Source organism: Saccopteryx bilineata, chromosome 7, assembly GCF_036850765.1.
Source record: "Saccopteryx bilineata isolate mSacBil1 chromosome 7, mSacBil1_pri_phased_curated, whole genome shotgun sequence".
Classification (NCBI taxonomy): domain Eukaryota; kingdom Metazoa; phylum Chordata; class Mammalia; order Chiroptera; family Emballonuridae; genus Saccopteryx; species Saccopteryx bilineata.
The window spans coordinates 59,414,527-59,428,522 of NC_089496.1; the positions used below are offsets into that span (position 1 = coordinate 59,414,527).

The 13,996-nt window shown below is 45.8% G+C and overlaps 1 protein-coding gene across 1 annotated transcript; it reads left to right on the top strand.

The window, feature by feature from the left end:
• The first annotated feature begins 2,304 nt into the window (after positions 1-2,304).
• On the top strand, positions 2,305-5,206 carry MKRN3 (makorin ring finger protein 3). Its single transcript, XM_066240151.1, has 2 exons — positions 2,305-3,760; positions 4,264-5,206. The coding sequence occupies exons 1-2, from the start codon at positions 2,330-2,332 to the stop codon at positions 4,267-4,269; spliced, it is 1,437 nt and encodes a 478-aa protein (XP_066096248.1). The 5' UTR covers positions 2,305-2,329; the 3' UTR covers positions 4,270-5,206.
• The last annotated feature ends 8,790 nt before the right edge of the window (positions 5,207-13,996 follow it).

Below are 13,996 nucleotides of genomic sequence, written 5' to 3' on the forward strand. Positions count from 1 at the left end.
TAGAGAAATGACCATATGAGTATGCTCAGAGACTGTGTGAAAACAACATTGGAGCTCAGGTAAAAAAAAAAAGTGGGGGGACAGGAAAATGAGTTATGACAGAGAAAATTCTTTGAGAATACTGATTTGATTGGGATGGACAATATTTGCTTATTTCTCTCACAATGCATTGCCTGATATTTTCAGTTATTCGATCACACATGATATTTATAATCAGATGGTAAAATTTTAGTTTCTAATAGTGCACATGAAACACTGTCACTATCAAACCAGATGATACAGTTCATGATGAGATGGCATGATATGAACACGACCAGGGGGCACACAGTGCCCTGTGCCAACAGCATCACCTTGGGCAAGTTAGGAAATCTCCTTGGTTCATCCTCTTTGAGAAAATAAAATGGTCAAATGCTATCTGGAGTTTCCCTGCCTGGTACAGGAGCTATAAGCCATAAGTGGCTTTTAAAATTAATTCTGAAATTTAAAAAATACATATTTAGTCCCTAAGTTACTCTAGCTACATTTCCAGTGCTCCAAAGCCAGTGGAGTTAGTGTCCATTATATTAAACAACAAATATAAAAAAAATTCTACTAAACAATACTGGTGTATTTTTTAAAAATAAGGGACTCAAATATAATTTAAACAATTCTGGGAACATATTATTAATAAACAAATAAGTTTATGTTCATTATTCTTATTTTTGTGAATCTGAGAAAAGCCTGGCATATAAGACTGATTTCTGTGCTCCCAACATTTTTTTTTCTGTGAAACTCTTAGGAGAGGTAAGAGAATGCAAGTAAGTCAGACGTTGGAAGAACAGTTTCAATCATTATTTCAAAGGATTTTGTTTGATTCACTCCCCTTACTTCACGTTTGTCTTTCCTTTAATTTCTTTACTATATTATTTGCTTCCATCTGATTTACATACTATATAATCATACATTTTCTCATTTTAAAATATAAATTTAGGATATAAAATCCTCCCCTCAGAAACTTGTTTAAACAAAGCACACCCAGAAATATATAAATTTATGCCATAAGCATAACAGATTTATTTTAGGAAAAAATCGTAAATTACATCCTTAAAAATACATCAGTGCAAATAATCACATTCAGAGGGTAAAGAGAGAATATATGATATCTCAAAAATAAAAAAAAATGCAGAAAATTCCGTGATAAAATTCAGGATATTTAATAATGACTACCCTTAGCACAGTAGGACTATAAAATATTCTTACGGAACAAATAAAATGTATCTTCGAACAAAGACCCCCCCCGCCAACCCGTCTCCCGAGTGGGAATTTAAAAAGCATCACTTGTGAGCTGACCAGAGCAAAGACGCTGTGAAAGGCAGTCTTACCACAATGCAGCAGCACAAACCTGGATGAAAGGGGGGAACAGGGAGACAAAGGGGCCACCACAGCAGCTTGCGACAGAGAAACAAAAAGCCTGGGTGGCGCGGGGGACAGGGGCTTATTCAGCCGGCATCGGGCTTGGAAGACGCTTTTGCAAAAATGCCGAGAGAGGAGAGTGAGAAATCCTAATCCATCGAGATACGCAGAACCCCAGAACCCCCTCCCCTGCTCATGCCTCGTTGGCCAGAAGTCCCCCCAATACCCACCCCCAAATATTCCTAAGCCCGTAAAAATTTTTGGGGAATCAAGACCAGGAAAAAAAATCCTGTCAACAGAACAAAAGGATTGAAGCTTCCCTCAGTGACCATCGCGAGATCCCTCCTCTTTTTTCCCCCGCAAAAAGAAAGCCCCTAGCAGACATCATAGGAATAGAAAAAAAAAAAGTTTTTTTAAATATAAAATTCTAGGGTGAGATATTTTATTAGAAGGTGCAATTTCCCACATGAAAGGTAGGGGGAGCAAGAGCGGCAGTTTTCCCGGTCATGAACACAGACACGGACATGCGGACCAGCCATCCGATGCGTCACGGAGACGACTGCGTCTGCGTGAAGAGCCGGAGCGACGAAACGGAAACCGCAGAGGGCGGCGACCACATCCTCCAGCCAAGCCCACCCTCCGCGCCTCGGCCTCGGCGGCAGCGGCGGCGGCGGCTGGGGCTGGGTGGCCGGGGCCGGGGCCGGGGCCCGCCTGCTGCAGACAAAGCAGGCACGAGGTCCACATTCATACGCTGGGACGCGACAACCGAGCGGACTCGAGAGGGAACTGGTGGAGCTCCCACCGGAAGTGCCCATCGCGCTGACGAGGCAGAAGAGGTAGGAACCAAAGTGACCAGGGGTGGGGGGGGCGGGTCGGAAGGAAAAAAAGTGAACACTTCCGGTTGAGCTCCGTGCCAGCTCCGGACCGCCGGGACCTCATGCCCCGAAAGAAGACACCTGGGGCGCCCTTTAGGGGCGCGACAGGTGACATGCAAGGGCCTGCAGCTCCCTCAGAGCCCCAGGAAGCCGCAGGGGGCTCAACAGGTGCCCAGGGAGCAGGTGAGGGTGACCCGGGGCCCGGCTACCCGACGCGGCCGGCCCCCCGCCCATCACCCGGATCTGGCCACGCCCACTTGCGTACGTCATGGTCTAGGCCCGCCCGCACTTCCGGGGGCGGGTCCCCGTTCCGCTGGCTGCGGGATCTGCGGCGCGCGGGGCCCTGGACGAAAGACGTCGTGTGCAGGTACTATGCGCACGGGATGTGCAAGCACGGGGAGAACTGTCGCTACTCTCACGACCTGTCAGGGCTGCCGGCGGCCGGGGAGGGCGGTGGGTCGCCGCGGCGGGCGTCGGCGGAGCTAGGCCGCGGCAGCAATGGCGGCGATGGCGCGGCTGCGGCGGCGGCGGCCGAGGCGGCCGCGGCGCCTGCGCCGAGCGAGCCGGAGCCCCCGGAAGTGGCGTGGGAGCCCCCCGCCGCGTGCTCGCGGTCCTGGCCGGCGATTGGCCCGGAGGCCGGCAGGGCCTTCTTTGAAGAGCAGCCGAGCCTGCTGGCCGCGGGGGGCGCGGGGGCTTTGGGCTGGTCGGAGCCGCTGCATTTCGTTCCGGGCCATTTCTGCTGGGGCGACGGGGCTTTCGAAGCCGCCGAGGCCCCTCCGCCGCTGCAGCCGCCGCAGCCGCCGTGCTGGGGGCCCGTGCGGCGACAGCCTGTCCGCGGGGGTGCGGGGCCGGGGCTGCCGCCGCTGTGCCGCGACGCCGCGCTGGGGGCGTGCTTTCGCGGGGACGCCTGCCCGTACCTGCACGGCGACGTGTGCGATTTCTGCGGGCGGGAAACGCTTCACCCCGAGGACGCGGCGCAGCGGGCTCGGCACATCCGCGCCTGCATCGAGGTGCACGAGCGCGACATGGAGCACTCCTTCGCCGTGCAGCGCAACCTGGATCAGGTGTGCGGCATCTGCATGGAGGTGGTGTGCGAGAAGGCCGAGCCCAGCGAGCGCCGCTTCGGCATCCTGTCCAACTGCAACCACCCCTACTGTCTCAAGTGCATCCGCCACTGGAGGAAGATTCCCCACTTTCGGAGCCGGCTGATCAAGTGCTGCCCCCAGTGCCGGGTCTCTTCTGACCTGGTGATCCCCAGCGAGCGCTGGGTGGAGGATGAAGTGGAGAAGCGGCAGCTCATTCAGGAGTACAAGGAGTCCATGAGCACCAAGACCTGCAGGTATTTCGCTCTGTGCACGGATTGCTGCCCATTCGGACAGAACTGTTTTTACAGGCATGGCGACCCCGAGGGCGAGGGCGAGGGCGAGGAGCCTGAGGGGCAGGCTCCTCGGGCATCCCGCAGTGCCCGCCGTCGACTTTTGGAGTCTGACCAGGTGGGAGAGGGCGGCATGCCCTTTAAAAGCTGTCACCGAGAGCTTGTCATGCTTTGGCTGGCCGGTCTGTTGTGGTGTAATGTTTTTTTTTTTTCCCCCACGGGGTGGTGGTGGAGGGGGGAGAGGCTGCGCTCCCCAGACTCTCAGAACCAGTGGGACTGGCTTCATGAGTGGGAGGGGGCGGGGGCGGGGGCAATGTTACATCTTGAATTCGTGGCGTGACGCTGTGGCTTGTGGCGTAGTGTGCTGAGGCTCTTGTGTCGGCTGTTGCTTGTTCCTTGTGTCTAGGGACATCCACCATGTCCAGCAGCTGTTGAAGCCATTTTTATAGATCATTCATCCATGCTCTCGCCCATCCCCATTTCTCTCCCCTTTTAGGAGTGTGGTGTTGCGCAAAAAGTAACCAAAAAAAAAAAAAAAAAAAAAGTCCTTAACGTTGTTGTTTGGTGAAATGCCTATTGCTGTCAGTTTATGGTTTATCTTGTCATCTCTGTTCCCAACAGGATTGACTCAGTTCTAGTCTAGTGTTAACAGGAGTGCTACACTCATTTTGAAGCCCCGCAAGCATAAAGGTGCAGGGTCATGGGAGAAGTCTTAACTGAACAAGGAACTTTTTGCTGCTACAGCTTTAAGAAATGGACCCTTGGGGGGCGTGGTGCAGCTGCTCCTCTCTGCTGTTTACGTGTCTGCCCCTTCCCCGGCTCCTTTTCGAGTGCACTTGTTCTTGTTGTCCACTGTGGTTACCTTGTGGTTTTGTGTTGTATTTGACCCAGAACTAGGTGTATATGTTTACATGTTCTGATCCTGCTTGACTTGATGTGAAATGACTTATGTTTAGAGGTAGTATATATTTAAGAATGCTGTTTAACTGTGTGTGCGTATAAGTGAGTATAAAAGTTATTTACTTGAAGGCGTATACGTATATATATATACATATACATATATATAAAAGGATAGGTACAACATAACTATCGTATAATGTGCATGTAATAAAATAACTTAAGAACTAAGAAGCTAAAGGTCAAATGCCTAACAAAATTCACTGTTGTGTTGAGTGTGAGGTGGGTGAATAATTTTTCTGTTCCTTTCACAGGCTTCAGTGATTTTGGCCCAATGTGCCACAGGTCATAAAGGACTTACTAAGTAGGAAATGCCTAATTTTTGTGGTGACATTCAGAGCTCACTCTGCTGTTAAAAATACAGAAATGTGTGTTTAAAACTGTCTCGTTCTTCCTTGTAACAAACAGCACAATTCTGGACACAGTTCTTTGTATGCGATGTTGTGTTACCTCTGTGTCGTCCACATGGTGGCGCTTGTGACAAAGTTTTCAGCATGTAAGTGACGAGGTTATTACAAGAGAACATAGAACAATAAAAGTTTTGAAGCCACTGAGAATGCAATGCAGGGACAAAACATTGACATTCACCATAACTAGATTAAATGAAAATGGCTTACAAACTGAAGTCAAAGGTTTCTGAGTCTTGATTATAACTAAAACGAAACTACGTGCTATTTAAAATACACTTCCCCCTCACCCCCAAAATACCTGAAGTAGAAGACTACAGAAACATTCAACGTGGCAGGATTTCTTATAGACCAAGTGCGTATTAAGGATAAACGCATTGCTGGAGGTCAACAAGGATGGTGTGTGCAAACATTAAGTTATGATTAACCAGGGAGATAAAACTATTCCAGTTTCATGGTCATTTAATAACGTAGCATCAGACAAGTGTAGAAAAACATGAGTGAACAATTCGAATACATTTTTTCAGTAACTGAACAAGGAAAGAATGTGACTACCCCACAAAGACAGAATTTCTGCAGCATTTATACTGTGTACTTAGAATTCTGCAAAGCATGAAGTTAATTCCTAAGGACCGTCTTAATGTAATTTCCCCACCATCCTGATGAGGTGTAAATAAGGTGCAGAGGGCAGATTACTCACTGATAGCACTCTGGCCTGTAGATATAAGTTAGTGGGACGGTGACTGGGACTCACTGTATTTCCAGATCACAGACACTGTCACCACGCCACCTACATGGCCAGGAACAGATGGGGCACCTGAACACAGCTACCAGAAACACGTGTGTCATCTTGACCTGTGGATGATTCAGCCAGGTGGGACAGAGATAGGCATAAGTAAGCTCCTACAGAATGTGGAGCTTTGGGGGCTTTCTCTGTGGGCTGTCAGGCTTAGTATTTCTCAGTCTACTTCTCAGAATATGCCTCTGGCACCCACGTTTTCACACCACCTCTGCCATCTTAGTTGACTTCTGATTGCATAGGGGACGTTTCTCAGCCTGTTTCACTGCTGTCCTTGCTGTAGTCCTTCCCACTTGATTCCTTTTCTCCAGAGAATTCACCCATCAGGAGGTGCCCTGGATGCCTCATTATAACTGGTTGGCAGGGTGGGTGGTTCTGCATGAAATCCAAACACGTGCCCACTCCCCAGGACCGGGAGAAGATGGGGTACCCTCCAAGGCTCAGTGAGCTCCGAGGCATGGCTCTGCTGTCCAAGAGGTAATGCTGAACTTGGAAAGCTCTGAGAACTTGGTTCTAACGTACCTCACCTAATGTTGTGAAATACCACGTTTTCGTTCAAGTAGTGTCTCGCACCAGACAGCGATCATAAAGTTCAGGGGGTTGAGTGGGACAGAGGTTAGTGGAAGATAAAATATTCAGGCAGCAGAAAAAGGGTCATTAGAATCCTGACTCTGCTTCTTATCAGCCGTGCACTCTGGGGCACAGTAGTTAAATTTTCTACACCTCAGTTTGTTTGTGTTAGAAATGGGTACAACAGCACGTGCTTTGCAGGGTTGTTGTGAAGCTCAGGTCTGATTGGGCAAGGAGCTTGGATCACATGGTAGTTTTTAAAGTGTTAGTTCTAAAAGTGGAGTTTGTGTGTGTGTGTGGACCTGAGCAGGCTTGCGTAGGAACTAATAGCCCATTAAGTTTTCTCTTTGGGAACCTTTGCAACTTGAATTAAGGGAACATTATTATTTTATGATTTTTCATAGAAAAGGGGGCTCATTGCCTTCATGGTCGTAATTTCAAAGCGGCCAAGTAATTTTGTCAGAAGTCACTCAGGTAAAACTAAAAATGTGATCCTATTTCTGAATATACAGTAAAGAACAAAAACAATGCATTACCTGTGACAGATGCCCACCTTCCTGAGTAAAATCAGAAATAAGATGATGTTAAGAAGATGAAATGCCCTTTCCCTCGTCAGCTCATTCAGGAAGAGGTCAGATCACAGGGTTGTCCCTCCACCATGGCAGGGAAACGTGTTCCAAGGGCCCGCCCCTGTTGGCGTGGGGTACAAAGGAACCCCTGACACACAAAGGTTTTCTCTGTGAGTGATTCAGAGCATGTGGGGCCCCTCCTCCACCAGGACTCATGGACTCCATCCCGGGGTCTGCGCAGAGGTTTGGTTCCAACCACATGAAAAACTGCCCAGGGGCAGCAAGTCTGATTTGCCTGTACTGTGTCCAGAATCTGTGGGTGTGCAGACTTGAGCAATGCTGAGACGCTGCCTGGAGCTCCTTTCCCTTCTGAGCTGTGGAAGCCACTCGGCCGTACACCCTACTGACTCCGCTTGTTGAATTTCAGTGAGGTAATGGGAAACACGTTCAGTTCATAATCTGTTCCCCTAGTTTGCCATTTATTTATTTGTTTGTTTATTTATTTATTTTTGTAGCCCTCCTGGGAGGTTGGCCTCCAGTTCCCACCTACAACCTCAGCGTGGAATAGAGTTGGGGGTGTGGATGGAGAAAGGGATGTTTGGAAAACGTCCCAGCCCTCATGCAAAAAATAATAATAATGATAACTAATACATGTCAGAATTTTTGACATGAAAAATATATACTGCTCACAAAAATAGGGGATATTTCAAATCGAATATGAAGCGATCAAAAAAGAAGCACTTGATTTTTGTTTTTAAACAAGAACATCAGAAAAGCAAACAAGTCAAAGAAAGCTGTTTGATTATGCAAACGAGATGCAAACCAGCTTTTATTTCATTGGTGAAAATGCACTATGCCAAAGGCTGAAAGTACTAGAGTATCTGCACATTCCCTGATCCCCTAAGTTTTATGAGTGGTGTATATAGTGTATCCCACTTTCCGGTAACCCTCACAAACTAACAAAAATAATTGTGTTAGATCACAGTGAAACTCTCAGTTCAGTTGAGAAATTAGTGGTAGGACAGGCAACATTCTCTGGTATCAACAAAAGAAAATAAAGCTACTGGCACATGGGAAAAACATTTTTTAGTCACTCTCAAAAACAATTTGGCAGAAGAATGAATTCACAATCATTTAGCAGGATAGAGTAAGTAATTAAAAATTATACATGCCATGATTTATAGGGTGGTACTGACTGCACTCAAATTAATTTTACATGCCAATATAGCACTGTTGAGAAAGAAAAATCACATAATAAAATAGGTGTCCCAATCTGTACATTTTAAAGAAGCAACGGCATACACACATGTAATCAGACACGATTAAGAAAGACAAAAGCAAAAATTAGCGGGTTAGAAAGTAGGACTATAAAAGCTGTTCATTGGGGGGGGGAAATCAATAAACAGATCAGCTGTTAACTTAAGAATTAAAAGACAAAGTGCACCGTCTGTGAGGAAGAGAGATGTCCTGCTTTTGGTTGGTTGTGGGCAGGTGAGGCGACAGCCCCAAAAGTTCACACAGGAGCAGGTGCGGAGGTGCCCAGTGGTCGACTGCTCTTCCGTGGACAGCCGCCTGGAAGCGGGTTCACATCCGGCCCACCACTGTTCAGTTACTCTTGTCTCTGTCCCTCGCACTGGGACCCCTGTCATTTAATTAAGGACGTCTTGGAAGTTTTCTCTCTTCCCCTCCACCATTTCTCCCGTCTCCCGCTCCCTCCCCCTAGAAACTGCCAGCTTTGTTTGTTGTCTGTTTCTGTGATTTTTTTCTTTTTCCAATTCTGCATAGGAAATAGATCGGGAATATTTGTCTCTGACTTATTTCCCTTGGTGTAATGCCTCAAGGGTCATTGGTGGTTTTACAAATGGCTGGATTTTCCTGCACTTTTTATGGCTTAATAATATCCTCTCGTCTGACATAATGTCTACCAAAGCATAACCAATGCACATAGCACACGCACATGATCAATTTTATGGGGAAAAAAATGGCACAAAAATGTAAAAATAAATAGGAAAGATTAGGATAAAATATTTCTGCATTTTTATCCTTTTTAATAAGTTAAAGGGAAGGAATGGAATCATACCTGCTTGAAACAGACACAAACAAGGAGGTCCCTTCTTTTTATTGACTGTTAAAATTATTTTGATAATCAGTGCATTGCCTACAAACACAAAAAAACATGTCAAAGAGGGATGTAAATTCACCTCTCTCAGCAGATGGTGTATAACATTGCATGTTAAAAATCTAATACTATCTGGAACACTTCAAAAAAATAAAAACCAGGTGTGAAAAAGATTATATGTAAAGCAATCATGTAGAAAATATAACAGAGACCTACTTTCTATGGAAACAGTCCTTTAAAGTGCGTAGGAATAAACTTTAAAGTTCACATATAAGTGAAGTTATACAATATTTGTCTTGCTCTGCCTGAGTTATGTCACTTCATAAAATACACTCAAGTTTCATCTATATTGTTGCAATGACAAGATTTTGTTCTTCTTTGTAGCCAAGTAGTACTCCACTGTATGTATACAAGGGCCAGAGTAGGTTTAGTGTTGTGGTATGTGCACCGATTTATTCATATGTTATTATTTTTTTCGTTATTCTCTTCCATATGAACCACTGTAAGCCTAATTTGTCCCACCCCATGTACGTATAAAGATACAGAAGGACTTAGTAGGAGAACTTGAAGGGTTCCCCTATATTGCAGGAACTTTATAAAGTGTTTTATAACCAAGTAATCCACAGACTGGTTAGAAGCGAGGATTGGAGGACTCCAGGAGTCCCAGACAACCATAGGTGCCATAGGTGAGCCACAAGAATTCTCACTCCATCCATGCCAGTCTCTGTACCACTGGGTTGGACCCCTTCCTGTCTTCATATTCAGGGAGCTCCTTCAGCAACATTTCTTTCTGTATATCGCTAATGTATCACTCTTATTAGGTACATATTACATATCATAAGGAGAAAGTCTCTTATTGTACTCCACCAGCGATCATCCCATTTCTTTGATTCTCTTTGAAGCCAGACTCTTCAAAATGTTGTCTGTACCCACTCACTGTCTCCTATTCAGCTCCCTTCTGGTCTGTCTTAAAGACCCTCCTCTTTGCCATCACAACCTCCACTCTGTGGACACAGATTGCCCCAGGTCCGTGTTGTTGAATACAGCCCTCAGCCCACTGCCCCGTCCTTACTCAATGACTCAACAGCATGGACACGGCTTGACCCCCCTTCTCTTCAGTGGTGAATTCCCCCCATGTGGCTTTCAGGACTCCACACTCCCGTCCGGCTCCCCCCGGTCTCACCCATCATCCTTGCTCCTCTTCCCCTGCAGACTTCTCTTCAAGTGAGTTACTAGGAAAAGGCACGTCTGTCACCTCCTGGTTTTCTGCAGGAGGAGGGGAAGGTATGTTCTCATTCAATGGGTTGCAGTGGAAAGGGCGTCCTTCCTGGGCCAGAGCTGGTTTTGTCAGTGAGAAAACGGCCTGTGCAGCCACATCAGAGCCAGCCCAGCTTAGCACTGGTCTTCTTATGCTCAGCATGCATTCAGCCCTGGGATGCTTTAAATCTCAGTACTGGGCTGCCCAGACCAAGGATGTGTCAGCCCCAGGGTTTTCAGCAAGACGAGAAAATAAAAAAAGAGCTCTAGAAAGAGAGTTGGGGTGGGTTGCAAGGTAGATGGAGTTACACCTCTCCCAAAGGAGGAATCGGATCAGGCTATCCCCCTGATTAAAATCTTCCTGCTGCCTGTTAGAAGAAGTTAAGACCAAACCTGTTCATCTAATTTGCAAGATACCTTTACATGTGCGTGCGTGCGCACACACACACACACACCACACACACACACACACACCTTGAAGTTTTAGCAGCAATGTTCTCTCTGTTCATTGAATGCAGGGTACTTTTAGCTAAACATCTTCGCCTTGATGCACTCTTTCTGTTGATGCTATAACACTGTTTCAGTGATGGAATTTAAGCACAGGACTCAGGATAAGGTGGCTCCAAGCAAGGTGGCTACGTCAGAGCCCAAGGGACTGCAGTAGTTGTCATGGTCTGTTTTAGGGAGACACTTGTGGGCAGAGATTGAACTCTAGAAGAGGCACCAGGTAGATTGGAACTTGGTTGGCATGATTTTCTCTCCAGATGTGACGTCTGCCACCTCCTGTCTGCCTCTTCAACCCCCAGCACTCACTCTGTTCCGGGCACACTTAAATTCGTTTCATTTCCAAGCCTGATGACCTCGGTGCTAGCTCATTTCTCTGCTTAGGATGTTGTTTCCTTGTTTTTATAATTTCCTAAAAGATTTTATTTATTGATTTTTAGAGAGAGGAGAGAAAGAGAGAGAAAGGCAGAGCAGAAAGCATCAACTCAAAGTTGTTGCTTCTCATTTGTGCCTTGACCGGGCAAGCCCAGGGTTTCAAACCCGCGACCTCAGCAATCCAGGTGGACACTTGATCCACTGCGCCATCACAGGTCAGGCTAAATTTTATTTTCCAGTTAATGTTTGCACTTAATATTTCAGGTGTACAACATAGTGGTTAGACAGAATTTGCGAGGTCTTCCCCCCGATATTTCCATTACCTACGTGGCACCGTACATAGTGACCACAGTATCAGTGACTGTTCTCTGTGCTGGACTTGACATCTCTGTGATTATTTTGAAACTACCAATTTGTAGTTTTTAATCCTGTCACCTTTTTCACCCAGGCTCCCACCCCCACCCCTTTGGCACCCATCAGTCTGTTCTCTGTGTCTCTGAGTCTGTTTCTGTTTTACCTGTTTGTTTATTTTCCTGCTTAGATTCTACCTATAAGTGAAAGCATGTGGTATGTGTCTGATTCATTTCACTCATAATACTCTCTAGGTCCATCCGTGCCATCAAAAGTGGCAAGATTTTATTCTTCTTTGTGACTGAGTAGCACTCCATTGTGGAAAGGCACCACAACTTTTTTATCCGCTCATCTGCTGATGGGCACTTGCCTTGCTTTCAGACCTTGACTATTGTAAATAGTTCTGCAGTGAACATAGGGTAGGGCGCATATATTCTTTCCAATTAAGAGTTTTGGTTTTCTTCGGATATGTTCCCAGAAGTGGAATTGCTGGCTTATAAGGCTGTTCCATTTCTCATTTTTTGAGGTAATTCCATACTGTTTTCCACAGTGGCTGCCCCAGTCTGCATTCCCACCAGCAGTGCAGGCGGGTTCCCTTTTCTCCACACCCTTGCCAGTGCCTGTTGTGTGTTGGTTTATTGATGAGAGCCATTCTGACAGGTGTGAGGTGATATCTCTCTGTGGTTTTCATTGGCATTTCCTCATTTCTCTATGTTTTTGTTTGTTTTGTTTCTTTATCTCTACTGAAATTACCTGTGGGATCATAGAAGCTGTCTCTTTATGTTTTGGTTTCAATTGCTTGGAGCCATGTGCACACTCATAGACATCCCCATTCTAAGGGAATGTGGTCCGCCCCAGCAGCAGAAATAAGGGGCTTTGAGTGACAGTTTACCTGAACACAAGCTCTGCTCCATCACTATCGCCGTTGACCCCTCTATTTTAAAAGTCTGGTCAATACAGAAATAAATTGCCTGAAAGCTTGCCAAGCAGACCAACTCTGCACGAAACACTCCTTTTCAGCCATGGAACAGGGTAACGCCTAATGGTGAGAATGTAGCCACCAACCTCCTCACTGCAGGGAAGCCCCCCAAATATGTAGTCGCTGGGCCCCACCCCTCGATTCTGGAGCTCACTGCCTTTCTGGCTGCTGCATTTGACAGCTGTTTTGTCTTCTGATTGTATCCTTAACAATTTCAAGTCTTCCAGATGAGAGTGCTGACATCTTTGTATTTCATTATAGAAATTCATAAGGGGCCCTGGCTGAGTGGTTCCGTGGATAAAACATCATCCTAGAGCACCAAGATCATGGGTTCGATCCTCGGGTCAGGGCACCTACGAGAAACAACCAATAAGTTCACAACTAAAAATGGAACAACTAAGTGGAACAATGAGTTGATGGTTCTCTCTCATTCTCTCTCCTTCTCTCTCTCTCTTCTTCTCTATCTCTCAAATCAGTGGAAAAGAAATTTATTAAAGAAATTTAATTAGTGAATTAAAAATTTACCCCCAAAAAAGCCACCACACAGGCCCCAGATAATGATTTCTAACAAATTGTCTAGAAACAGCTCATATTGAAACACAGACTTTTCCAGGAAATGGCAAAAGAACAGATTTTTCCAACATGTGTCACGTATTTGAAACAAATACATTCAAATTTGCACATTATTTTCCACATGACTTTTAAAGGTGAGATGAAGAAGGCTGTGGTCTGATAAACAAAAGGCAGGCAGGTCTTATTTTTAGATGCAGAGGAAAAAAATCCTGTGTAACAGTTTGTAAATCAAATCTAGAAATGTAACAGTAAAAATTGGAAAATATTTTAAAGCAAGAAATTCCTAAGGGGAGCGGTGGAGCCACGCATTGGGAAAATGATAGGACTAGATCCATGGCCAAGGTCATACTGCCTGTCTCCTGACATGCTGGGATTTCAGGCCTGAAACTTTGGTCAGGACTCTGCCTGGAGCCATGAAGGAGGGGCTGGTGCCGAACCTGGGTTCTCTAAAGACGGAACTAGGAACCCCTGTTCTTGCATTGCCTTAAGGGATAGACAAGTACCATCCATTTGGAAGTCCCACTAAACGTCATTGTTCATGGACAACGGAAACCCTCTTAGCCTTGGATCAGAGCTATGTTAGGAAAGAATCTTGTGAAAAATCAGTCATTTCATTGGAGGATTCCACCAAACATTTAAAGAAGAATTAATGCCAAGTTTTCACAGTCTGTTCCAGAAAATAGAAGAGTAAGAGCCATTTGAGGAAATCATCAATACCTTGGTACTAAAATAGGCAATTGCAATATCCCCTTCCCCCCCAGGAAAGAAAAGAATGGAAAACCACAGACCAGCATCCTTCATAAGTATGGATACAAAACTCCTAGAAATGTTTGTAAATATAATTCAGCAACTTATATATATATATGCATCATGAAAAAATGAGATTTATTAAAG

Bases quoted from the DNA above. Each gene is read 5' to 3' on its own strand.
- MKRN3 (XM_066240151.1), top strand. From the start codon at position 2,330: ATGCCCCGAAAGAAGACACCTGGGGCGCCCTTTAGGGGCGCGACAGGT.